Genomic DNA, 27,917 nt, shown 5'->3' on the forward strand with positions numbered 1-27,917 from the left:
ACCAAGATTGCAGTAGTAGAGGGGTCTGGGAGCGTCTTCTTACAAGCTTTCAAACGCAACCCTGTACAAATTGTGCTGGTTTTAACACCATGACAGAGGAGCATCATTTCAGCATGCACATTTTCAACTGAGCCTGCACTTGACTCACTGAAAACACATCCATCGTCACGACGATTTTCTTTCTTGAAATTTTGAGGTGCATGTAGAAGGTAAAACAATCCTTTAATTTACAGGCCTCAGTCTTAGCCATGAAAAGAAAAAGGTGAAATTAACTTGTAGATCCTTGAGTAATAAGCCAGACCATGAATTCAATTCATGCATAGATTTTATTATGAATTACATAGATATCTTATTGCGAGAACAGATTGACATTTAATATACCAGAGTCTGCTTTCATTAATGGCATTTTCTGGTTCTCTTTAGCATACGCTAAGCATCCTCTCTTGACATATGTTGCGGACAAGAGAGAGCATTCTTGTATGTTCTTCGTGCAGATCTCGCTTTTAATACATTTGAGAGTTCTAATCTTAGTCTTTAAAACTTCTGGTTGAGACCCTTTGGATTTGAGGTTGGAATTTCCTAGACAGTCCTGTCTAGCCTTCCGTCTTTTTCCTTGTATGGCAAGATTTCTATTATTTTCACCAAATTTATTCAGCACCAGTAAACAGCAGTCCACCAACTAATTTCTGGGAAGAACATAAGGGTTTTATTACTGGTAATTTGCAGTTTATATATGTATTTTACTGAATCTACTATATGCACCAGTGTAATTTGTTAAAGAACACATATAACATTCCATTTCGATTGATCCTTACAACATGTTCCCTCATGGGATATACTACAAAACACACAAAGATAAGTTTTATCTGCAAATCATACAACAGTAAAAGCAGGAGCAGCAAGTTTTAAGTGAAATTAATTATTCCTTTAGTCTAATTACTTCGGAGAACACAGTACAATCGCGCAGCATTCGATGTCTTTATTCCTTCAACCTTTCCTTCTAAGCTTGGAGGTCAACAGAATCCCAAGTATGAGAGCCATTCATTTTAACCACAATGGTTCCTTTGTCAAAACCAAATGCAACCCTGTAGGAAGCAAGGAAAGCATATTTTGATAAATATGCTGGTAAAACAATGCAAATAAAACAAATCCTAACAAGCTAAGGGCAACAAATTGAGAATCCTTTGCCACATTTACATGCTTTATATCAAACGGTTACTCGAAAAATCATCCTCTCAGATACACATCTTAACCCACAAGAAAGAACAAAAAAGAAACTTACTTGTTTGATCCTTTCAACTGTCCAATGGCCCATACTCTTTCAAGACCATAGTTCAATTTGTTCTCTAGCCTGTGATACAACAAGAATCGTTTACAACATGAGTTTTGATGAAAGAGATGCAATAGCAAGAATTAAACAGAAAACTGAGTCAATTTTATTTGTAATGTAAGTAGTTTGGATCAGAAGTTACCTAAAAGTGGTTGCATTCCATATGTGAATGTTCCCATCCTCAGAAACTGTAATTATTATGGGAAGCTCAGCATGAACACATACAGCTGTTACATTGTGCTCATGACCTTCTAGAGTTTGCACACAACTTTTGGTTTCAATGTCCCATACCTGTTGCCAAGAAAATTTACAAATAAAATTCAAATTAGTATGACACACATACGCATCATAATCGTATGCTGTACATATAGAGCTAAACAGAAAGCTGATAACCAGCATTTGGTCCCAAACCTTAGCAGTAAAGTCATCAGAGCCACTCAATAGATATGGTTTATCCCCGCGACTGAAGTAATCAATGCAATTAACTCCTTTTGAGTGGCCATCTAAGGCAAACTCTGCGGATGGAGAACCAATGTTCCATATCTACAATGAAACGGGACATTGTAAAAATTTAAGTGTCACAAGGGTCATGACACCAGAAATATTGCAATTAAGTAATTTGAAACAAATTAACAGTGCCTTCAATACCTTAATGGCGCCATCAAGCGATGCACTAGCAAAAGTATTGGTGTCTTTCGGATTAAATGCCACTTGCATCACATAGTGCGAATGCCCCTTGAAGATCTGAATACATGACCAATCCTTCTCCCAATCCCAAAGCTTTATAACCTTGTCATCAGAACATGACAACAGATATGGTAGAGTGGGATGGATAGCGAACACTCCTGATAAAGTCTGTGTGTGCTTCATATTCTTTGATCTTTTCCACCGTATCATAGTTGTATACGCGAATATATTTGTCATCAGATGCGGTGACAATCCAGTTTTCGCGTGCTATGAACTTGGCTGACCTCACTGCAAGCGCAAAAACAGATGTTATATACAAAGTCATGACCAGTTGGCAACATCAAGAACAAATGAAAGAAAATATTGTACCTGGTGACTCAGTGACCTTGAAGGACTTCTCCATGGTCTGGACCAGTAAAATTAAGTTAGCCCCATCCAGAGGATTTATTGAAAGCATGAAAATCCCGAATCGGATAATTAGGAGTTTGATATTAATGGTGAAAGTAACAATGGCTCACCTGTGACTGGTAGTTCCAGATACAAACAGTTCCTGAATACAAACTTACTAGAATCCTGCATGGAAATCATTACATGATAAGAATATGAAAATCAAAGTTAGGAGATGCAGAAGGCATTACAGAATTGTCAAGAAGGTAGAAAATTACCATGGCTTCAGTTGGATGTTGATCCACAGATTTAACCCTTTCTGAGTTTTGAGCAAATTCTTTCTGGTCCAGAAATTATTACAACAGCTTAGAATCAACCTTGAAACACGTCTTATTTCCATAAAATTTAAAAAGAAAAAGAAAAAGAAAAAGGGATTAGCCGTACCTCAATAGTTAGTGAAAGAGGCTGCTTCCCACCAAATCATACAGAAACAAGCAACAAGTAAAAATTTGTCAGTTGCAAAATTGAAACAGAAATGCATTAGTCCAATAATTTCAAGCATAGTCCAATAATTCATGACACAGACTGGTCTAGACTAATAAATAGTTTCTACCAAGGTGGCAATGGTGCAGGCCTAACCCCATTTTGCCATATTTTGTTTCGTGTTACAGGAACATACGTGGGGACATACGGGCTCAAGTATTCCCTCCCCGTCATAAAAAAACTTGAAAGAGGAAGACTGATAACATGATGGAACACAACATTAAGACAGATAATTGAGCAAAAAACAAGTACTAAATATATGACTGATAAACTCACCATTTTTGGTGAATAGCAGGAAGGATATAAAATGATTAATATGCAAAATCGGTTGTGATGACTTGAGCGATATTGAAGATGAGATATATGACCTCTTTTTATAGCATAGCATTCTAAAAGCTTAATTACCAGCTAAGGAAAATGCTGTTCATTTGTCAATGCTGAAGAATCAAGTCAAAGACATCCCTATGTTGTCACCAAGTGCTTTAGATGCCGTCCGTTCATTTTATACATTATAGTTGACGGTACAGATCAAGTTTCAATAACCTTTCTTTGACCGTGTAACATATGGGTTGGCAAATCATCACAAAGCTTAGCTTTTGAAACTTCAACACGTCGCAATTGCATGCATCTGCCTTATATTTGTCACTATCGTGAAAAGGTGGAGGAACCAGTGTGTATATTATATATAATGCATTTATCTATAACATTATTATTAAAATAACTTACAATGCTATTTATTATAGAAAAACCAAAAATTATATTTCCATATTTGGAAGCTAAAACGTCTTCTACTTCCTCAGTATTGTTCATTGCCTAATCTAGTAAATATACTAATTTCAATTCTTTGTTTTGTACATGGTTAGCAAATCTTGGACTATAATGAATGGAAAGCTCCTTGCCATACCGATTCACTATATTCCTAAATTTCTTTCCAAGTTCTTATTAAATGCATTCAATTATCCAAAAAAAAATTCACAGCACTTTCAGTTATTATTTTATTACCATATTTAATTTTATTTAAAGAAAATGTCTGTTTTTTTAATTTAATAAAAAATTAGAATAATATTTGATTGCATTATTCCTCCAAATCTGAGTAGAAACAAAACAACACATTTTAAAGCAACGAGTTAGATCAAAGGAAACATTCTTCCCAAAAAATTTCCAGAAGTAGTAGTAGAAACAAAAGATGATTACTCTTCCCATTCATTGACTTCTCTTCTAAATGTATGCGAACTTCTATCTCCAGACTTCATATAAATCTTCTCTGGATATGTTGAAACTGATTACCAATTAATTCAATTGGTCAAACAAGCAAAAGGCAAAGATAAATAAATAAAAATTCTACTAGAATAATGCCTTTGATTAATGTTATAACAATACCATTTGAGGATAATATGGTAAATTATCACCTATTACATATTTAAAAAAACAAAAATATTAAAATTATGAACACAAATAAATCACATAATGACAATTTAAACACATCCACCATATTTACCTTCATTCCATTATTTCAAGAGTCTCATATTCATCCTATAACATATTATTTATTTAAGTGACAAAATTCAATAAAAGGTTATGATTATTAAGTGCTGAAAAGAAGAGGCTAATACTCACTATTTGTTGCAAGCATTCATGAGGGTATCCTTGTAGTTATCAAAGCATTTCCTTGTGATAACATTTCATATGTATATGTTATATATGCTAAAAGGTAAAAGTGATATATTGCAGTCTTGGTTTCCATCCCATCATTAGATAGTCCAAGATTTGCTTAAGTAATCGATAAATGACAATCTGGTAGAAGACGTTTTAGCTTCAATTAGAATTTTTATAATAATCAATGTGTAAAGACAACACGTCTAATGGTAGAAGGTTCAATTAGGACTTTTAAAAGATAAGAAAAAGTACTGTGGTATTAAAAAACTTACTAATTTTGAGGTATTTCATTAAATGAAGTATTGTGTGAGACTTTTGAGTGTGTGATATAAATACCAAATCACATAACAAATCTCATCTTCCTATGCATGATTTTCATATATGCTCTCATACATTTTTTTTTTCCCCACTATTTTTGTATGCTTTTGACTGCACATAAAAAAAAAACTTTTTCATAAGAGATACGATAAAGAAACATTAACAAGAAAGACGATATTGCCTCTTCTGGAGCTAATGGGCATTTTCCAATAGCTCTTCTTTCCTTGTAGACAAGTTTATTTGGAGCAAAATTATATTTTCGATACATTTTCTTATAAAAAAAATAATTTATTTATTACTTTTATTTTTTTATATAATTTTAAGAATCTCCTGCCATTGTAGACATTTCCTCGCAAGGAGTTGCAGCCCTCCACAACTTTGTCGGTGTACCCACAAGTTGCTTGATCTAATGCCTCAAAGAGGCTTTTTATTTTATTTTTATGCGTAGTTGCTGCGCATACAGCACACATGGCTAAATATTTTTTCTAATTCCGTGTCCCAAAAAGTTTGGGACCAGGACGAAACAAAAAAAGAAAAAAGAAGCCTTACCCACAATCTAGAAGAAACTTTGATAAGGTGCAAGGTGTTTTTTTTACTCCACAGTTTTTGTCCAAGCTTTGAAAAAAACTAGGAATAGTCATGGGGTTGGGCTAGGAGTTTTCGGTATGTTTATTTATTTGTATTTCTGGTGCTATTTGTTTTGTATTAGGTGTTGGTGGTTTTGGATGTAACTTCTAGCCTCTGCTTATGCTTTTGTATTTCTATTGTTGGTTTCTCAGTTGTGTTGTGTTTCTTTAATGTATTTATTCTGACCATGTGTGGCTATGTTGGGAGTTACATTGTTGATGTTGGTGTACTTTCCTTGGACTAACCTTTGATGGTTACTATGCCTCCATCTTTGTTTAACCCTAAAAATTGGGTATATTCCTTCAGGTTATGTATTTAGGTGAATGATGATGGGTGATAGAGTTCAAGCTTGTATACAAATATAAGTAAAATCATGTAATTGCAATCTATTAAAATCATGAGTAAAATCATATAATTACAAATCCAGCTGAAATCATGTAATTACGATATATTAAAATTTCAATTGAATACACCCTCCTAAGCATAAACTAATGCAACTAGGAGGGTATTTTTAAATTTTTTAAAATAAACGGTATAGCCGTGCGACTATACTACGGTATTTATTCTTCAAAACGGCTATACTCTCAGGGTGTTTTTCCAAAATAGTATGGCCGCGCAGCTATACCTGTTTTGATATGTGAGCACCTAATCGCTAGGAGGGTACTTTTTCTAAATAAAAGGTATAGCAGTGTTTTTTTAATAAATAGTATAGCCGGTCGGCTATACTTGGTATTCCATTCTGAAATTGAGAAAGCAAAGACTCATAACATGATGGAACACAAAATTTAAGGGAGACAATTGGGAAAGCAAAGAAAACCAATCAGTGCCAAATTGATACACCAAATCTTAAATTGAGAAGGCAAAGAAAACATCCTAGTAGGCCTATGAACCCAAGAGATGCACATATATGGGGTAGGAGAAAAAACAGTTGAACTGGAGGACCGAAACGAGAAAAACTGAAGAAGAAAAAAAATGTCAACCTTGGCTCACCAAACCAAACTGTTGATCAGTTCGACTCATGGGTTTTACATCATATTAGCGATTTGTACTAAACCAAACAATTATATATATTTCTTTAATGCAAATGTCAAAGTATTTTTACCAAAGAAAAACTATTCATGTTTGCACATCAGCGTTAATTTTATCAACAGGATTAATAACAACATAATCTCCACCCAAAAATAAAAAACATGGATATGGAAATTCATGTCCCATTTGTGATTTTGGATATTGAGGTGATCATATTTGATATGCATGTAACGTACCAGGGCTGAGGTTGGTGCAGATTAAAGTTGTGCAACCAAGATTGCAGTAGTAGAGAGGGTCTGGGGAGCGTCTTCTTACAAGCTTTCAAACGCAACCCTGTACAAATTGTGCTGGTTTTAACACCATGACAGAGGAGCATCATTTGAGCATGCACGTTTTCAACTGAGCCTGCACTTGACTCACTGAAAACACATTCATCGTCACGACGATTTTCTTTCTTGAAATTTTGAGGTGCATGTAGAAGGTAAAACAATCCTTGAATTCACAGGCCTCAGTCTTAGCCATGAAAAGAAAAAGGTGAAATTAATTTGTCGATCCTTGAGTAATAAGCCAGACCATGAATTCAATTCATGCATAGATTTTATTCTCTTTAGCATACGCTAAGCATCCTCTCTTGACATATGTTGTGGACAAGAGAAAGCCTTCTTGTATGTTCTTCGTGCAGATCTTGCTTTTAATACATTTGAGAGTTCTAATCTTAGTCTTTAAAACTTCTGGTTGAGACCCTTTGGATTTGAGGTTGGAATTTCCTAGAGTCCTGTCTAGCCTTCCGTCTTTTTCCTTGTATGGCAAGATTTCTATTATTTTCAACAAATTTATTCAGCACCAGTAAACAGCAGTCACCAACTAATTTCTGGGAAGAACATAAAGGTTTTTATGGGTTTTATTACTGGTAATTTGCAGTTTATATATGTATTTTACTGAATATACAATATGCACCAGTGTAATTTGTTAAAGAACACATATAACATTCCATTTCGATTGATCCTTACAACATGTTCCCTCCTGGGATATGCTACAAAACACACAAAGATAAGTTTTATTTGCAAATCATACAACAGTAATAGCAGGAACAGCAAGTTTTAAGTGAAATTAATTATTCCTTTAGTCTAATTACTTCGGAGAACACAGTACAAATCGCGCAGCATTCGATGTCTTTATTCCTTCAACCTTTCCTTCTAAGCTTGGAGGTCAACAGAATCCCAAGTATGAGAGCCATTCATTTTAACCACAATGGTTCCTTTGTCAAAACCAAATGCAACCCTGTAGGAAGCAAGGAAAGCATATTTTGATAAATATGCTGGTAAAACAATGCAATAAAACAAATCCTAACAAGCTAAGGGCAACAAATTGAGAGTCCTTTGCCACATTTACATGCTTGTATATCAAACGGTTACTCGAAAAATCATCCTCTCAGATACACATCTTAACCCACAAGAAAGAACAAAAAAGAAACTTACTTGTTTGATCCTTTCAACTGTCCAATGGCCCATACTCTTTCAAGACCATAGTTCAATTTTTCTCTAGCCTGATATACAACAAGAATCGTTTACAACATGAGTTTTGATGAAAGCAGATGCAATAGCAAGAATTAAACAGAAAACTGAGTCAATTTAATTTGTAATGTAAGTAGTTTGGATCAGAAGTTACCTAAAAGTGGTTGCATTCCATATGTGAATGTTCCCATCCTCAGAAACTGTAATTATTATGGGAAGCTCAGCATGAACACATACAGCTGTTACATTGTGCTCATGACCTTCTAGAGTTTGCACACAACTTTTGGTTTCAATGTCCCATACCTGTTGCCAAGAAAATTTACAAATAAAATTCAAATTAGTATGACACACATACGCATCATAATCGTATGCTGTACATATAGAGCTAAACAGAAAGCTGATAACCAGCATTTGGTCCCAAACCTTAGCAGTAAAGTCATCAGAGCCACTCAATAGATATGGTTTATCCCCGCGACTGAAGTAATCAATGCAATTAACTCCTTTTGAGTGGCCATCTAAGGTAAACTCTGCGGATGGAGAACCAATGTTCCATATCTACAATGAAACAGGACATTGTAAAAATTTAAGTGTCACAAAGGTCATGACACCAGAAATAGTGCAGTTAAGTTAATTTGCAACAAATTAACAGTGCCTTCAATACCTTAATGGTGCCATCAAGCGATGCACTAGCAAAAGTATTGGTGTCTTTCGGATTAAATGCCACTTGCATCACATAGTGCGAATGCCCCTTGAAGATCTGAGTACATGACCAATCCTTCTCCCAATCCCAAAGCTTTATAACCTTGTCATCAGAACATGACAACAGATATGGTAGAGTGGGATGGACAGCAACACTCCTGATAAAGTCTGTGTGTGCTTCATATTCTTTGATCTTTTCCACCGTATCATAGTTGTATACGCGAATATATTTGTCATCAGATGCGGTGACAATCCAGTTTTCGCGTGCTATGAACTTGGCTGACCTCACTGCAAGCGCAAAAACAGATGTTAAATACAAAGTCATGACCAGCTGGCAACATCAAGAACAAATGAAAGAAAATCATGTACCTGGTGACTCAGTGACCTTGAAGGACTTCTCCATGATCTGGACCAGTAAAATTAAGTTAGCCCCATCCGGAAGATTTATTGAAAGGCACGAAAATCCCGAATCGGGTAATTAGGAGTTTGATATTAATGGTGAAAGTAACAATGGCTCACCTGTGACTGGTAGTTCCAGATACAAACAGTTCCTGAATACAAACTTACTAGAATCCTGCATGGAAATCATTACATGATAAGAATATGAAAATCAAAGTTAGGAGATGCAGAAGGCATTACAGAATTGTCAAGGAGCTAGATTATTACCATGGCTCAGTTGGATGTTGATCCACAGATTTAACCCTCTCTGAGTTTTGAGCAAATTCTTCTGGTCAAATTAATACAACAGCTTAGAATCAAAATTGAAACACGTCTTATTTCCATAAAATTAAAATTTGAAAAAAAAATATATATATGGGAATAGCCATACCTCAATAGTTAGTGAAAGAGGCTGCTTCCAATCAAATCATGCAGAAACAAGCAACCAGTAAAAATTTGTCAATTGCAAAATTGAAAAAAAAAATGTGTTAGTCGAATAATTATAAGATGGTACATAAATGTGCTTTCTCTAATATTTTTTTCGTGACAGGGACATACGGGCTCAAGTATTCCCTCCTTGTCAAAAAAAAAAAAACTTAAGAGGTAGACTCATAACATGATGGAACACAACATTAAGGCAGACAATGGAGCAAAAAACAAGTACTAATAAATATATGACTGATAAACTCACCATTTTTGTTGAATAGCAGGAAGGATATATAACGATTAATATGCAAAATTTGTTGTGATTTCTTGAGCGATGTTGAAGATGAGATATATGACCTCTTTTTATAGCATGGCATTCTAAATGCCTAATTACCAGCTAAGGAAAATGCTGAAGAGTCAGGTCAATGACCCATCCTTATGTTGTCACCCAGTGTATTAGATGCCGTCCGTTCATTTTATACATTATAATTGACGGTACAGATCAAGTTTCAATAACCTTCTTTTGACCGTGTAGCATGGGACAAAATTAAGGGTCAATTGGCAAATCATCACAAAGATTAATTTTTGAAACTTCAACACGTCGAATAGATAGAGTTCTCACAGCATTCGTGCATTTCACATATAGAACAATGAAGTATTTAGGTTATGAGCTTGATAAACTGTAAATAAAAAAATTTATTTTGGGCATTTTAACTTTTTAATTAATCTTCAAAAAGCAGAATTAATATATATGTAATATACGGGAGATGTGTAAATTTAGGGGCTTGAGAATTAGGTATATAAATTGGAAGTGCGAACATTAATTTCCTTATCATATTATACACATATGCATGCACTTATGATATTGGGTTCCATATTAGTTATCTAAACCAAAAGAACTTCTAATAATGAATTTGAAATTGAGGTTACTAAGTACAAATTAATTTTTTCTTTTTACTTTTAGATAATCATACTATGACAATAATTTTTTTTTTTCTTTTCAAAGGACTGTCACTCAAGATGTGCAAAAAAACTTACTTGTAACAGGGATAACACTGTTTTGTTATTCTCCAATAACACAAGGACATAGAAAAGTTATTTTACGTGTTATTACGTTATAAAGAAAAATGTTATTATTGGATGAGAGTTTCTATCCAAGATATGACTTCCATTCAGCCCGACCCAAATCAAATGATGGGTACAAAGATCACTTGGCTCATGGGCAAACAAGACTGGGGTCAAATGAAATCAGGACAAAGGCCTTCCCCAACGAATCTTATGGGCTAAAAGGCTTATAGCCGGGCTTGGGGAAGGGAATTTTGACAACCCAAAGCAATGATGACGTGTGGCCCCTTTACTCACCTTCTGAACCTAAAACTCATTCATCTTCTTCACAAAAAAACCCTCAACGAAACCCTAACCCTAACCCACACCACCTTATTATTACTTCCAAGGTCTCAATTACAATGAAGGTTTTTTTTCTTAACAAATGGATGCTCAAATAATTTTCTTCAATTAGAGTTATGCAGTTGCGGATTATAAATTTTTGAGTGAATGTATATTTTTTTATGGTGTGCTACTGAGAAAAGTTGTAAAACATTTGAGTTATCAAGTGTATATATGTTATACCAATGTTAGAAGATGTCTCAGGTTCATCTATCTCCTCCGTCGTTTAGCAAATCAATGGGTATGAATAGCATTTGGTGATTCACATATTTGCCAAAAGTCGCTGCCCATGTATGTCTTTCAGATGGAAGAATATCCATGGAATCTTTCGTAAGCACACAAAGAACTTAAACTCATTATGTCGAGTTCTTTCTCTAATTAAATACCATAATTTAACTAATATTAATCCTTAAAAAGGTAAGGAAAGGGAGCACAAAGACAACTAAAGTGCTATTGCAATCATTATGAGAAACTTAGCACAATATATGAGTAAAGAGAAAGCAGCTGTGCTATGCACCTCTAATAAAAAGAAAGAAGCTGCTGCTTTTACACAAATATTAAATCTTACATTATAACCAATCCTCAAACACCTATGTCCCTACTCTGATCCCTAGGCCATGCACCTATGTCCCTACTCTGATCCCTAGGCCATGTTTCGTGGCTCATATTGAATTGGAATATTTCAATTAAATTGGACAAATGTCCTTACCGCTATTTGGTGAGCTTATAAATGTTGAGACTAGACTTATTAAATTAGATAGAAATTCAACATGTTATATCTTACAAGTCCCATCTAGAGGGATGAGAGTCTGGCTTGGACCAACTCCAATTCAAGTACAAACCAAGTCAATAAACGAGGCCTCTTGGAGATGCTGCAAAGATTTGGACGAAATGAGAGGCCTTCTGCGTTGAAGCTAGGGAACCTAGGGCCAAATTGATCGGTAACTGAATCAGTTAACCAAAAGATGTTGAGTTTACCCGGGCGATAAGAATTTATCACCCCCAATGTCCCTGACAACTAGGGTTTCCATTATAATGATCACTTTTCAAAGTCCACGAGCATAACAAGAATATCCAACAACCAGAAAATCAACCTATATGTTTTTGTTTTCTTCTTTTTGTTGTAAGTACTTCCATTGTCCACCAATCCATGTAGTGTGGTACTCAATTGATTTCACGCAATAAACTGGTCTATATATAACAAAGTTTTGGTTACAAATATATAGGAGCATAGGTTTTGAATCGGATTCTAGGGCTGTAGTGCCTTCACCACTATGATGTTTTATGGTAGGAAATGCACAAGCTCATATTGAACGCTTCAAGATCCACCAAATTTGACATGGGGAAGTTGGGTGGTGGTGGACCAGCTGATGTACTATAAAGAATACATAAATTAAAACCAGTCGATCCACCCAAAGTATGATTAAAACCTTGAAAGAAGCGTTCTATGGAAGATCGAAATGGAATGGTATATTCCAAGAATAAACCCTTCCACTCACCGCCTCTTCTCGATGTACTCAATTGACCCCCCCAAAAAAAGCCCCAAATTCAGCAATTGGAACAACCATTTTGATTGTGTTTTGCATTTGTATTGGCGCTCTGCTGATTTCATAATGCTATAAATGGAAAAGTTGGGAGTACAGTTTTGGTTTTTTGGGTCATTATTGGAGAACTCAGTGAAGAGAATTCGGTTTCTGTAATTCACTGGAATACGTGTGCTCTGAACCAGTTAAGGCATTGCTGAATGACATTGACATATTCAACTGGCCACATTGAAAGTGCTTGGCATGGTGGAGCAAATCATAAACGTGTGGGGATCGCATTACGTTGCCCTAACGCAACGTGTTTGATTGATTTTTTTTTTTTCCTGATATTTGCTTCTGTTGATTGATGTTTGGTTTATCTGAATTAAAGTTTGGATAACAACCTAAGTTTAAATTGTTCGGAAACTAGTGCTCTGATTACCATATTAGACAACCATTAATCTCAAAAACTTATAAACTGCTTATTAGTTTTTAAAACAGCTTGAAAGCAGTGAAATGCTTGGAAGCTTGGGCAAATCTATTTTTATTAGATTCGAAAGAACCAAACCCACACCTATTATAATCCTAACACGTTTGCAAAACCCAGTACGTAGAAGACTCTCTATATTACTGTAAGGATGCACGCACCTGCTACCAAATACTAGACATAACATATGGTCATTGGAAGTGCACAGATGTCCTCTCATGGGGTTTGCCAATGGCTGTTTTACTGTTTCGGGCTTTTTGAAAAGCTTTTAAATTAATTAATACAATATTTTCTCTATGATCATTCATGTTTATCCGGTGGATTAGGTATAGAACGTAATCATCAAATAGCAATAATGATCAAATTAGGAAGACCCACACACACTCTTTTTGGATAATCTGGTGGGGCTTTCTTTTCCTTTGGAAGGGCATGGCTCAGCATTTTGTGCTGCACGAGGTTTACTTCGTTTGATTCCAAACCAAAATGACACATGGAAGTTTCTTGGCCATGTCAAATTGGCACTCAGCTCCCCAAAACTGCATATATGACCGGCTAGCACTTGTTACACAACCATTAGAGCTGAAACCGGGATACTGGTTGGAGGTTTCGAACTCATACTTTTTAAAAATCTGAATTCTGACACTAAATTCTGAAAATTAATGAATCAACAACGTATATCAAGTTAGGTAACAATTTTTACATACAACATGTTTGGTGCATTAATACATATATAGCAATGCAAAGTGTAGCTAGCTATAATCACATTGCTTGGAAATCAAACTACTCGAAAAACCTTTAGACAAGACCAAAAAGTGTTGCCCGAATGTTGTGGCCTTTCTGCTCATTTGAATATATCCAAAGCAACTTGTCCTTCCTTGCTCCAGTAAAGTACCCACCAAAATCATCAATTATTTTTTTCTGGAAAAAAAAAACGTAACCCCAAAAAAGAATCAGTTCCTGTATGCATATATCAAGCAAGGGTACTGACGTGTGTTGCATCCAGGACCCTAGAAACTGACCCACAATTCAAGAACTCTGCTAGTGCTGGCTCACCATGTGTACCTATCAAATCTTTTGAAAGCTAAAAAAAATAATATTCTCTTATCTAAAAGGGCAAAAAAACAACAAAAAAACTGCCCAATATAATAAAGAGGGAAAATTGTGGTATAAACTGGTCCATCAATTGTGGTCACGATCGCCAACAAATACTCTGCTAAAAAATGACATACCATATTCTTACCAAACAAAAAAATAAAAAAGTTGACATATTCTATTGATGAGCTGAACTTTTAGAGTCCATTTTTGAAAAGCAATCAAATACATCTGCACTTCGCCGCGTACAAGAAATATGGTTCTGTTATGTCTTCTGTCCCTCCATGCTTCCATTATTTGTGAGGCAGGAAAAAGAATCGTAGCTAGCTCACTCTATTATTGGGCATACGTCCGTCCAGAGGACTGCAAGTCAAAAATATTCTCTCTTGGGTTTGATCTAATAATATTAGTGGTTGAAGATATTATGTTGTGGGAAGGCCAATCACACCACGTTCAACAGCAGAAACTTTTGACTCCAAGAGGATTCTGCTATGTGAGGATCTGAGCTAGAAGAAGATGGGATTAGACAAGTGCCATTCAGATCTATTATATTTTTTTCTTGCGGGTATAATGTGAGGAGTTGTTTCTCCTACGAGGATGCATGTTGTCATTTAAAACAAAAACAATAACGGTTACATTACGTGACATGTATATACTTTTCTCAATGTTGAAAGAGATTCCAATTTTGAATTACTTTCATAACTACCCCACCTTCAATTGGGCTAGAAGTTTCACTTGAGTAGTCGCCTTCACCATAGGTCTATTCCCTGTTGAACCACATGCGCTCAAGCAGGATTTGGCTTTGATTTGTTGCACAACATCTATACTAACGTGAACCCACTGCCAATATTGTCCCAACTCTCTAGTCCAACCTATGGTGTGGGTTGTTAAAGAATATAAGTCTCCACATCGGAAACTTAATTAAATAAAATACAATATATAATGAATTGTTCTACTAATAATATCACTGAGGCCTTTTGTGATAAAACACCATATTTACTAGGCTTTGTAGGTGGGTAAGTTGAGGATAATATCGGTTTTGCTAGTATTGAACCACTTAGCTCATCTCTTTGAAATTTAACATGAATCATAGTAGATTAATTGGCTAGGTCTGAATTATTGGGCATTTACCCTTATCTCTTACCCAACATGTAGTGCTCACATGTTGGACTTGAATGTTTAACTCCGATGTGGACTTAGCTCCACTTGTGGCCCGTGTCGAAGAATATAAGTCCTACATTGGAAACTTGAGTAAATAAAATACAAAATATAATGAATGGTTCCACTACTAATATCACAAAGGCCTTTTAGGGATAAAAGCTCTGACATTTACTAGGTTTTGTAGGTAGTTAAATTGAAGACAATATCGGTGTTGCTAGTAGTGGGCCGATAGCCTGTCTCTCTAAAATTTAATATAAGTTAGACCCAATAAACCCACTTAGGTGTGAGGTTTTATCTTAAAATGCATTGGTGGTAGTAATAGTGAGCCATATACTTTCACATTTTAGATTGTTATGTTACTTTTCCAATATGTCGGGTTATGTTCATTACATCCATGACTTATATCAAACCACAAAAGTCTAACATGTAACACCAAGTGGACATGTCACATGATTACACACAATAGTCATTTCACCCTACATGAGTCCCATAATTCAAACCCTGTAATTTTTCAATACTCATTTACAGATTATTCGTACAAAGAATTAGCGAAATCAAAAATTGTTTATCATAATTTGATACCACATTGCAGAAGTGGACTTCACAATGTAGTCCCTACCTTTCTCAAAACTAGAACATTTTCATGACGGAATTCTCTATAATATATGTCATAAGGAATGCCAGCTAAATCTAACTTCTTGTCTCCCTCAACCTGCACGCTTCAATACAAAGAACACATTAGGATATCTATACCAATCGAAAGGAAGATTCTTTTTCAGTGAAAATTTATTTTCTAGGCAAAAAGTAGATACCCCCCCAAAAATATTGATAAGCTCCATCGAGAAGTATTTGTGATATGAACTTTCCGTGACAGTGATTTTCAATTAAGCACTTTCTAAAGCCACTTTTTAATACCATTCACGATATCATATAGAAATACAAATTGGCCATAAACAAACCGCAAAGATCCTCCTAACCTTATTGTTGAGATCATGGTCTCATTTTTTTAAAACTATTTTTTTGAAAAGCGATCCAGATGGCATCCATGGATTGGTGGAATTCAACCCGATTATACTGGCAGGCATGCACTGCTTAATTAATTGGGCACGTTAATATCTCAAATGTTATATAAGTTATAATTAAGCTCCTAATCGAATAAAGATTTGGCCTAACAATTTCAGAAAGATGTTCAGAAGGTTTGATTATTGATGGTAGGTTTGTTGACTCATTTGGTCAAAGAAGACGGGCTTCGTCTTGTGAGTTCAAATCCTACAAAGTAAAGCACTTTTTTTTTGCGTCAGTGTTTGGTTACCTCCCAACACATTCAGTTGAACTGGTGAAAATAAGTGTACTGATCGGACAACTAAGCTTTGTCATTTAAGTTTCTCAGAGAAAAGCTAAAAAAGGGTTGTTTTTTCTTCCACAATCCATTCATGTAAGGAGGAAAGCAAAGCTATTGATGGCGGGGAAAGAGCTAGTGGCAAATTCAGCTCACTGCGACGTTATGCGATGATACTGCTAATATTTCGTCTATAATTTCCATCATCGCTTTTTTTTATCCCTTATTTTTGGCCAAGTAGTTGTGTCTAATGGTAATACTACGTGATAATATCATCACAAAATTTACGAAAATTATACTATGATTCAACATTTGGAATCTCTCTCTAAACTCCTAAACAAAAAAATTACAAATCCATTAAGTTTTTCTTTACAATGGAAATATAAGTCCTTTTATGAGATAGATTTTGTCTCATCTGATGCATTAATCAAATTGATGTTGATCTCAGATACATATGTACATATCATTTTCCAACACTCCTTTACGAGAAATGGGGGCTTTAATGAAGCCTATAATGTCAGCAGTAGAGCACTTTACCTATATATACGAGTTTGAGCACTTTATTTATTTATGATAAGAGTTGGACTCCGGTCTCTTTTTTTCCTTCAAAATAAGAGTGTAATTTAGTTTTTAAGGTAAGAATATCTTTATGTGAAATTCGAGTTTCCTTTTTTCTTGTTTCTGAACTCTATAAGTGCACTTAAATATTTCCTAAATTTTCCTATAAAAAAAAAAAATTTATCTCCTAAGTTTGCTGGTTCCACTGAAAATGATTGAATATTGAATGAAAACTCACTACCAAAAAAAAAAAAAAAAAAAAGGTGGCAATAGTCACCATTATTTGGTGAACTTTTGTTGGGATGACTAAAGGCTTTAGTCATAAAGTCACCAAAAAGGCCAAATGTCCAAGGACGGACCAGGATTTCAAACTTGACAAGGCTAAATTTAACATATATAAATATACTAAGTAGATAGAAAACTCGACAGTACGTAGGATGTAATTTCATTGATAACAACAAATAATAATACACCTAGTCAAGGGAGGACATAAACAATTTTTTCTACTTTTCTTTCGTTTTTTCCAATGGCTATGCATTCTTTTTTTTCTCTTTGTTTTTTCCCTATGTGTAGAGATGTGCAACTTTCCTTTTCTCCATTTCATTCTCCACGTGCAGTGCAAGGGATTCCTTAGGATGGTAGGTTATTCAATTGGCTGAGCTATAATTTTTTTATGGGCTGGGGCAAAAAAAGCCACATGACTTGTCGCCTAGGTTAGCCAGTGCCTATGATCCGTCCCTGTAAATGTCACCAAATAATGGTGACTTGCCACTCTTTTTTTTTTTTTTGCAGTGATTGAACCTTTGGCTTATGAAAAAAATGAATTTAATATTTTTAAGTACTTTTATTGTTTCAGTGGATTCCAATGAGTGGTGATAATTTTTTTGCATCTCTTGAGTAGATTCAGTAGAGTAATGACTTTATTTTATTTCTCCTATCCCTTGGTGCGGTGATGAATTAAGTGAATAGTTGTACAGTTCATTACCTCTTCGTCTCCATTTTTCTAGCATCATAATCAAAGCTTAATTCATTAAATTGATTTCTTAATTGGACTTTTTAAGGCTTAATCACTTTTTGCATGTGTGGTTTTGACATCCTTTTCAATTAATCCCTCTCCTTAACAGAAGTTAAAAAAAATGTTTGTGTGAGTAATTGGTTTTAATTCATGTATGACCAAGGGCGAAATTAGAAAACATATTCTAGAGGAATCAAGAGTGTCAATAGCTTGGCTGGGGGGCTATTACATAAATCTTTTGCAAATTCTTCTATGAATTACTAAAAATATCTTTAATTAACAAGAAACTAGATGTAAGTCAATACAAATCTGCATGTAGCTCCGTCACCGTGTAATAATTTAAGAAACTTTGATAAAGGTGCGTATAATTGAGTTACTAGTGTTGACTTAATGGCGTGGAGACCTAAGATGGGTCTAGTTCTTTCAACTCATCTTCTTGTGTTGTTTCAACATCTTTATATCGTTGAATGTTGATGTTACATTATAATGTAAGTAAAGATTGAAGAAAATAGAAAAAAGTGTAGAGAAAAAGTAGAGAGGATGTGAAATAAGATATATCGTCGATTGTTGAATGTTGATGTAACGCTATAAGTAAAAAGAAATTGAGTAAACTATATGAAAAGTAGAGAGAAAAGTAGAGAGGATAAAAAAGGTGCATTGAAAAAAAAAAAAGTTGGAATGGAAATTTGGAATCACTTTGAACTGGTGTAACTTTAGCATCAATTGGGTGGACTCGTTTGATTTGCAAATATGGTTAGCGAGTTGGTCAAGACAGTGCGTCCGCCCCTTTACACCCGAGTTCAAATTTCAACATTAGAATTTAGGATTTGAAATTTATATTAAGAGGATAATTAATGGAAGCTTAAAAAGTTAGATTAGAATCACCATACCGTCTGAGGAACTCCTACCAAGCAAGAAAAGTTGAATTCATCTACATCATGAACCGAATCTCAAATCTAGCATGAGGTGGAGTGGCCAAACAAATTGGACAGCTGCCAAATTTAGTTGCGGGAGGGAATCATAAACCTGACGTTCAAGTTCATTTAAGCATGAGGTTTTGAGGAATTACAATAAGACTCCATGAGGTTTTAACATGCTTTTATATAACCCCTTAATTGCAAAAGGACGTGAAATAATTTGTTAAAAAATAAAAACAAAAATCTCACGAAGCTAAAATTATATTGTTTAGCATAATATCCCTATTTTACATACTAATAAACAATGTCATCTTTCTTTTTTTTTTTTTAAATATATTGCTAATCTTGATAAGAACCTAAAAAACAAAGGAAACGTTCCTTTTAAGTTTTTTATGGGGATTAAAATTCTGGTGAAGATTGTGTCAATCTGTGGTTGTTGAGAAAGTGAGAATTAATTTGAAAATCCATTTTTAAATCAGAAACAATAGAAAATTAAAAAAAAAAGATTTAGAAATATTTTCAAAGAATGATATTTAATCAATTTCATTTGTTGTGACGGTAATACAACAATATCCATGGGCTTTGTTTGAGCTTATGGTTAATTGTGGTGATGTGCGCTAGTAGTTTTAGTGTGGCTTTTATCCGCTTTAAGAGATGGTTATGTGAAAATACTAGTAAACCTCAAGGGTGTGAGTGTAATTTAATCTTTGAGGTTAAATTTATCATTTAGATAATTTTTTTAGAGTTCTTCTATTTAAACCCCGTATTTCTCTTTGTTCACCCTAATACTTAAATAATTAGTTGTTAAGTTTTATTATTGTGTAAAAAGACAAAAAAAGTCATTCAACGTAATACTTAACCCTAGTACACACCCTCCACCACCACTCTTCATATTAAGTTTTAGAAAAATACATACTTCTCTACTTCCTATTGCTAGATTACTCTTCTTTTTTAAAGACACAGATCATTGAGGAGCCTACCTCTTTAGAAGTTGTGTGGGGTTTAACTAGAAAAATTCTTTTATTTATTTATTTATTTTTTACTGGTGTGTGTTTAAGGGTAGTTTGGGAAAATAGTGAGGTTTTCTTAGAAATTATGAAAATTTGAATAAGAAGTTGAGGTGAACTTAGAACATAGGATGAACAAAGAAAAGTGCGGGGTTTAAATAGAAAAACTTTTTTTTTTATGACATCACCAATTTTGAGGCGAAAAAATAATAGAGTGGATTTTGTGAAAACAATTCAAAACATCATAGATTTTAGTGAGGTAGGGTATGAAGGAGGACAAATAGAGTAATGTTTATCTACTTTACGATAATTGGCCACATTCGGCTTACTTTCAGAAAATAAATGATAATAAATTTTGCTGATTTTTAATTACAAAACAGATATAATAAAACAAATTGGCATTCATAAGAAATGCAATATGTTCTTCATATTTATTGAATTTTTGTCTTCAACTAAATAATTTCTTTTAATAATAAAAAAGAATCTTAATCCTAATTCTAAGGCACGAGACATTGACCCATGGACTTTCATGTAATAAGTTGCTCACTGTTTAGTTAATTCATTTGATATGTTTTAAGTCAATACATTTCCACGTTTCGGCAATTAAAAAAGAAGAAGAGAGAATCTTCGTTCTTTTAATATATATATATATATATATATATATATATATTCTTCTATCTATATATAAAGCAAAAGATAAAGAATTGTGAAATATTTAAAATACCAGAAGTTTACTGAAAGGTATAATTTAATTTTAAAAGCAGTCAGCTTGTAAACATGCGAAAGAGATCTCATAGACCTTATTAATACTAGCCTTTTAAAGAGTAGGCAGAGCACTAAAAAACATGCTCTGCCAAGATTTTGTAAAAAAGAAACTGAACACGGTACAATTGTGAAAAAGAAAAAAAAACAGCTAAGATGGACATCTAGAAAAATACGGGCAATAAAAGGAAAACTTTTAAGATGAAGATATATCACATGCGCGTGATTAAAATATGAAACTGTTGAAACAGACATCTATATAAATATAATTGTGAAAAAATATTTACAAAACTTTGTAAGTCGCAAGTAGCGTGCGTGATTGAAAAAAGCCTCTCGCACATGAGGAAGCGCGTGCAGGGAGGCTAGTATGAAACTGTTGAAACAGACATCTATATAAATACAATTGTGAAAAAATAGAAACAAAAATTTGTAAGTTGCTCGCCGATATGCGAACACAAAATTTTGAAACCAAAGAAAGTAAGGCCTATGAGATATCTCATAAGAGAACGAAAGGGATATCTCATTTCAAAAGACACACAAACGAAAGTTTAAAGAGTAGGCCTATGAGATATCCCTTTCGCATGTTTAAAGAGTAGCCTTTTCAAAATTTTGTGAACATGCTCTGCCTATGAGATATCTCATCTTTATTGGCTAGCATTATATGAAATAACCCTTTTTAAACCAACCCTTTTTTTTCTTCTTTTTTTCTTCAGATCGTGGCTTCCATTAAAAGTTTTCATTGAAATTTAATTTTTCTAGTGTAACTTTTTTTTTAATTTCTTTTATTCTAAGTTTTTTTTTTTTTTTTGGAGACCTTTTTTGTTGTTGCCAAAGTTAGTAAGAAGAAGGGGGGAAACTCACACACACAAGTACAATGAGGGCTTGAATTCATGACCACTTAGGAGCACACCAAAGACTTGAGTCAATCCAACTAACATCCCATTGGACTAAGACTAATATTTTGAGTGTGAACTTTTTTTGCTTTTGGTGAGAAGTTTGACCCTTATTTTTAAGGGAGGTTCACTATTATACCCAATATAAGGGTCCAAATTATATATAATAAAAAATACATAAAATGAACTTTAGAAATACATCCAAAGCCCATTTACAACATAACAAAGAGGCTTCGAACTTCTTATAAATTAAAAAATTACCATCGATTTCTTAAAACAAGCCCAACTTCAGAACCTCATAAAAACCCAAAACACTCAATAGGGCATCAAAGTAATTTAATAATCAAAATTAAATTCAATATGGTCATTTGTCATTTTTTAGATTTTTTTTGTTTGTTTGTTTATCTATATATATAAAGAAAAATGCAGAGAATGGTAAAACATTCAAAATACCATAAAATGTCTTTGGTTAATGCAAACATTAAGAATTGAAATTATGAATTAAATGAGGATAATATGGTAAATTCACACTTTTTCATACTAAAAAAAAAATTAAAATTAAAAGAAAATTCAGATAATGCATCCTATTTTTATGGAACACAACTACCCATTATTTTTTTTAATTCTAAAATAAATTTAAATTTGTTTAAAAAAGGCCTCTCTTAGGCATGGAAGTGCGTTCAAAGAGGCTAGTAGAAATTAAATACTGTAGGATTTATCTATATCATTAGTGCAAAGAATGGGTAAACTCAAACACTCAAAGAAAAAAAAAACACGAACACAAATAAAATGACCAAACTGTCCTCAGGCAGGAAAACAACAATTGTATGATAACTGCCATCCTCCTGACACTTGCCACCCTCTCTCTACTCTGTTCGTGCCTATCCCATTTCAAAAGCTCTATAAATACGAACTCACACTGTCATTTTATTTCAACTCCAAAACTTCAAGGTGGCCTTTTTTGTGTGAACTTTGAGGGGTTGATCTTTATAAAAATTTCAGAAATGGGGGTGAACTCTAACAGAGTGGAAGACCTTCCCTACCATGAAACCACAATCAGAATCCCAACAGAGGCAATGCCACCCCTTGAAATTCACAGTGTTTGCCTCCCTCCAAAACAGACCACCTTGCAAAAACTCAAGCACAGGCTTGGTGAGATCTTTTTCCCAGATAACCCACTTCACAGATTCAAGAACCAGACTTGGTTCACAAAACTTCTTCTGGGTCTTCAGTTCTTCTTCCCCATCTTCCAGTGGGGCCCTGAGTATAATGTCAAGCTTCTCAAGTCTGATATCATCTCTGGCCTCACTATTGCCAGCCTTGCAATTCCTCAGGTATCTACACAATTCTCTCTCTCTCTCTCTCTCTCTCTCTCTCTCTCTCTCTCATATGGTAATCGTGTTTTGTCATTTACTACAATTCAATGGACAAAAGAAGTCAGGTTGAGTGCTCTGCATACTGTTTGTATGTCATTAATTAAGAGGAGGTTTGTATGTCACTATATTATATTCGAGTGCATATGTTTTTTGTTTTTAACCTTCATTCATTTGACTGGTATTTAATTTCTTTCCAATTTCCAATATGGTAATGTTGGTTTTGGATAACTACAAATTAAAAGACAACTCATAGTTTTGGTGATCACCTCTGTTTTCTGATATTGCAGGGCATCAGTTATGCAAAGCTTGCAAGTTTGCCTCCAATTGTTGGGCTATGTTAGTACCTACATCACACTGAATTAATCTCTATCTTAGATGAATTAACATATAATTAATTGATTAATTAGCCCTAATTGTTTCTTTTATTTATATTATTATTTGGGATTCATGCAGACTCAAGCTTTGTGCCTCCCCTGATATATTCTGTGCTGGGGAGTTCTAGGCATCTTGCTGTTGGGCCAGTTTCAATAGCTTCCTTAGTTATGGGATCAATGTTAAGCGAGGCTGTTTCTAGCACTGAGGAGCCAATTCTTTATCTCAAATTGGCTTTCACAGCCACCTGTTTTGCTGGCCTTTTCCAGGCTTCTCTGGGTCTGCTAAGGTATTCAGTTTGAGAAATGAAACTCACAACTTACCCAACAGCTTTTACTACCCACCCTTCACTGTTTTTTTAATAAAATTTAAAACTACCTTTTATTGAACAAAATAAGTCTAAAAATGTGTCCGGCTCTAATAAAGAATATGCGGAAGCTGTTACATAACGGCTGACACCACTACTGTTGTACTAGAGCCGGACGCATTGCATCGAAGATGCCTAATATTTTTTTTATGGATGATCTTACAGGTTAGGGTTTATAATCGATTTTCTCTCAAAGGCAACTCTGATTGGGTTCATGGCGGGTGCTTCAGTCATTGTGATCTTGCAACAACTGAAAGGGTTGCTTGGAATTGTCCACTTCACCACCAAAATGCAATTCTTTTCTGTCATGTCCTCCATTTTCAACCACAGAGGAGAGGTAACTTGCTTTAGCAAAAGCAATCAACTTGTTCTTTTCTCTTTTATATTTTATTATAATTAACACCAACTCCTTATGGGCAAGAACAACAACATCATGGAATAAAAATCAATGAAGGTCCTATTTGTTGGCACTCTTATTAATGCTTTGAGGAAAAATAGATTACTTTGAGTTTTTCTAACGAAAGGATATATACTTTCTCATTGCTATCAAAAGGTTTCAAATCTATATCATATCATATAGAATTGGTAGGTATATATAGATGGCGCTTTATTGTAACCAAGCAGGTGCCTACCCTTTTCTGTTTTATAATTGGAGAATCTGTCACTTGCTTCCTTTATGTCTCCAAATGCATTAGTTGGAAAATTTGAGGTCAATTTTGTACATTTGAAGAGATGCATCCCAAAAAAAATTCCCAAATAAAAGTATCATCGTGTAAGTCACTTTATAAGAAAGCACTTTCAAACGAGTCCTTATTTTTTTTTAATTGTTATTTATAAAATTATTGGTTTGATGTGTGCAGTGGTCATGGCAAACCATTGTAATGGGCTTCATCTTCCTGGTGTTTCTATTCACAACAAGACATATTGTAAGAACTACATCACTTACAAGAATTTGTCATCCTCATTAAATTATAATTTTTCTAATTATTTTTATTTGGGTACAGAGCAAAACAAAACCAAAACTCTTTTGGGTTGCAGCAGCTGCTCCATTAACATCAGTTATCATTTCCACAGTTCTAGTCTTCTTCCTCAGTTCAAAAAATCCTCATATCTCAGTTGTAAGAACTCATCTCTAAGTTTGGTGATTTTAGTGATATTCTAAAACCTATTTTCTTCTCTCTAAATTGAATGTTTCTATGTACAGATTGGCCATTTGCCAAAGGGTCTTAACCCACCTTCATCAAACATGCTATATTTCAATGGCCCTTTCCTTGCTCTTGCTATCAAAACTGGGATCATAACTGGGATCTTGTCTCTCACAGTAAGACACAAATTTTTGGAGCTTTCAAAACTTCAAGACTTTTGCTAATCTGGGTTATTAATCAAGCACATCTTTCTTACATTTTTTAGGAAGGGGTTGCTGTGGGAAGAACATTTGCAGCTCTTAAAAACTACCAAGTTGATGGAAACAAAGAAATGATGGCTATTGGGCTCATGAACATCTGCGGTTCTTGCTCTTCATGCTATGTTACCACAGGTGAAGATCCTTCTAATCTTATTTGACCTTAAAGCAATGCAAAGCAACAACTAAAACCATGTTTTCTTTGCTTTCAGGTTCATTCTCTAGATCTGCAGTAAACTACAATGCTGGAGCAAAAACAGTAGTTTCAAACATTATCATGGCGGCAGCTGTGCTTGTGACTCTGCTGTTTCTGATGCCACTGTTCTACTACACCCCCAATGTTATCTTGGCAGCCATCATCATCACCGCTGTGAGCGGACTGATCGACTACCAAGCTGCATACCGGTTGTGGAAAGTTGACAAACTCGACTTCTTGGCCTGCATGTGCTCCTTCTTTGGCGTTCTTTTCATTTCCGTCCCACTTGGTCTTGCAATTGCGGTAAGATAGATTTCCTAATTTCAAGCTTTCTTGCATTTGTGTTTCAAGTGTTCAGGCAACCAAAAACCTTAGATTTTTATCATCACATCATCCTAGATTATTGTCTATATCAGGTTTTCCTTTTCGTATACGATGTTTCCCTACTTTCAGTCTCTAAAATCTTGGCTGTACAATTCAGGTTGGGGTATCAATTTTCAAGATATTGCTTCATGTCACCAGGCCAAAACTATGGTTCTGGGAAATATTCCAAGAACACAGACATTCCAGAATCTCAATAGATACAGAGAAGCTTTGAGGATCCCTTCTTTTCTCATACTAGCGGTTGAGGCTCCCATCTACTTTGCAAATACAACTTACCTACAAGAAAGGTCAGTTCACATGTTTGCACTCACTATTCTATCTAAACCCTATTCTGTCTGGCCGAGTTTCAAAGGAAATAGTACAGATATGAGCAGGATCTTCTTGGTAGGGTTATCTGATTTATGAATTTTGCTACGTACAGGATATTAAGATGGGTTCGGGAGGAAGAAGAGAGGATCAAAGCAAGCAATGAGAGCACTTTAAAATGTATAATTTTGGACATGACAGGTATGTTGTTTATGAATTTTTTTGTTAGTCTTGTCTCAGTTATGTAACAATGTGGTTGCAAATGTGTTTTTGTGCGTCTTGCTCACAGTTTTACATCTTCTTCTCAGCTGTGACAGCCATAGACACTAGTGGTACCGACATGATGTTTGAACTCAGAAAGATGCTGGATAAAAGATCACTTCAGGTAAGAACTATCCAAGTTTTACCTTAAGTTCTGAAATTCCAGTGAGTTAGTGGTAGCCATTTTTCATATCTTGTTCTTATGGGTGCTTGTTACTACTCTCCTAGCTTGTGTTGGCAAATCCTGTGGGAACTGTGATGGAAAAGCTACAACAATCAAAAACGTTTGGAGTCGTTTGGATTGAATGGAGTCTATCTTACAGTCGGCGAAGCTGTAGCTGACATTTCATCAGCTTGGAAGGCTCAACCATGACTTCCTAAAGGGCTTCAGTTGGACAATGGAATGATAAGTATATAGGGATATGACTAACTCTGCATTGCCTCAGCAGTCTAGGAAGAGCTCTAGTGAGGCCAGCGGTTTTTATTTTCTTTCTTCCCTTTTTGTTGGGAATCCAAGGCAAAGAATCATTTCGTTTTGAATTAAGAAATTTTGAAGTTTTTGGTCCAAGTTCTTCAATCATAACAATAAGATATTATGAGCGCTAAACTGCTTGAGTATATACAAATGGGATGCAGGAATTTAGAAGTAAAATCAGATTTAAAAAGGTAACAATACATAGGTCCAGTCACAGTATCTGACCTTGATGAGAGTTCAAGATTCCATTTCTGGATCTATGTAGACAATGGTTGGGAAAGATGGTATTTGGGAAAAGAGATCCCTGTTATGTAACATATATATAGGGTAAATTACTCAAATGGTCCTCAAACTTATACTCGATTTACATTTTGGTCCCTCAATTAAATTATTCTTCAAATGGTCCATCAACTCTATATTATTCGCTCCGTTGGTTCCTACTGTTAAATTCTGTCCATATTTCCATTAAATATGAGGGCAAATTGGTCATTATAAACCCTAAAATTAGGTTCAATCTAACAGAAAATTATATGGTAGGACTACTGGAGCAAATAATATAGAGTTGATGAATCATTTGAACGAATAATTTTGTTGAGGGACCAAAATGTAAATCATGTATAAATTTGTGGACCATTTGAGTAATTTACCCTATATATATAAATATATATTCTAATTAATAAAAGAAAGAGGAAAGGAACATAAATGAATAAAAAGAGGAAACAAAGCCACATCATTAATCAATTGACCAAATTTATTCACAAATTTATTCTGAAACAAAAATAATACAGATGTGTTTGTTTTGAGTGGTTGTGTTCATAAAAATAGGATCCATTATATGATTTTTCTTTTAATTTTAATTTTTTTTAAATAAAAAAATATGAATTTACCATATTATCCTAATTTAATTAATAATTTTAATTCTTA

The 27,917-nt window shown here is 34.5% G+C and overlaps 3 protein-coding genes and 1 pseudogene across 4 annotated transcripts in view; 1 reads left to right on the forward strand and 3 right to left on the reverse strand.

Moving 5' to 3' along the window:
• Positions 1-9,972, reverse strand: part of LOC103327970 (coatomer subunit beta'-1-like) — a 50,059-nt gene extending 40,087 nt beyond the window's left edge. The window contains exon 1 of the mRNA XM_089051250.1: positions 9,920-9,972. Within this exon, the coding sequence (XP_088907376.1) occupies positions 9,920-9,922 (3 nt within the window). The 5' untranslated portion in view covers positions 9,923-9,972. The remainder of the gene's footprint in view (positions 1-9,919) is intronic.
• LOC148917893 (coatomer subunit beta'-1-like) lies at positions 946-3,279 on the reverse strand (annotated as a pseudogene). Its single transcript, XR_016126398.1, has 10 exons — positions 3,224-3,279; positions 2,849-2,869; positions 2,683-2,745; positions 2,536-2,590; positions 2,387-2,423; positions 1,979-2,305; positions 1,742-1,873; positions 1,473-1,621; positions 1,283-1,351; positions 946-1,085 (listed from the first exon to the last, which is right to left on the reverse strand). The product of XR_016126398.1 is annotated as a coatomer subunit beta'-1-like (transcript).
• On the reverse strand, positions 7,540-9,573 carry LOC103327967 (coatomer subunit beta'-2-like). The gene is made up of 9 exons (XM_089049794.1): positions 9,561-9,573; positions 9,457-9,517; positions 9,310-9,364; positions 9,160-9,196; positions 8,753-9,078; positions 8,515-8,646; positions 8,246-8,394; positions 8,056-8,118; positions 7,540-7,858 (listed from the first exon to the last, which is right to left on the reverse strand). The coding sequence occupies exons 1-9, from the start codon at positions 9,571-9,573 to the stop codon at positions 7,774-7,776; spliced, it is 921 nt and encodes a 306-aa protein (XP_088905920.1). The 3' UTR covers positions 7,540-7,773.
• Positions 9,973-22,768: 12,796 nt separating the features above from the next.
• Positions 22,769-27,086, forward strand: SULTR3;4 (sulfate transporter 3;4). The gene is given in 15 exon segments (XM_008230352.2): positions 22,769-23,188; positions 23,518-23,566; positions 23,684-23,891; positions 24,135-24,306; positions 24,830-24,895; positions 24,974-25,087; positions 25,174-25,290; positions 25,380-25,506; positions 25,584-25,870; positions 26,049-26,097; positions 26,100-26,238; positions 26,373-26,458; positions 26,566-26,642; positions 26,747-26,803; positions 26,805-27,086. Coding segments are annotated over 15 exon segments (1,965 nt in total). The 5' UTR covers positions 22,769-22,858; the 3' UTR covers positions 26,892-27,086.
• Positions 27,087-27,917: the final 831 nt, after the last annotated feature.

This window comes from Prunus mume, linkage group LG4, assembly GCF_029339155.1.
Source record: "Prunus mume cultivar Tortuosa linkage group LG4, ASM2933915v1, whole genome shotgun sequence".
Taxonomy (NCBI): domain Eukaryota; kingdom Viridiplantae; phylum Streptophyta; class Magnoliopsida; order Rosales; family Rosaceae; genus Prunus; species Prunus mume.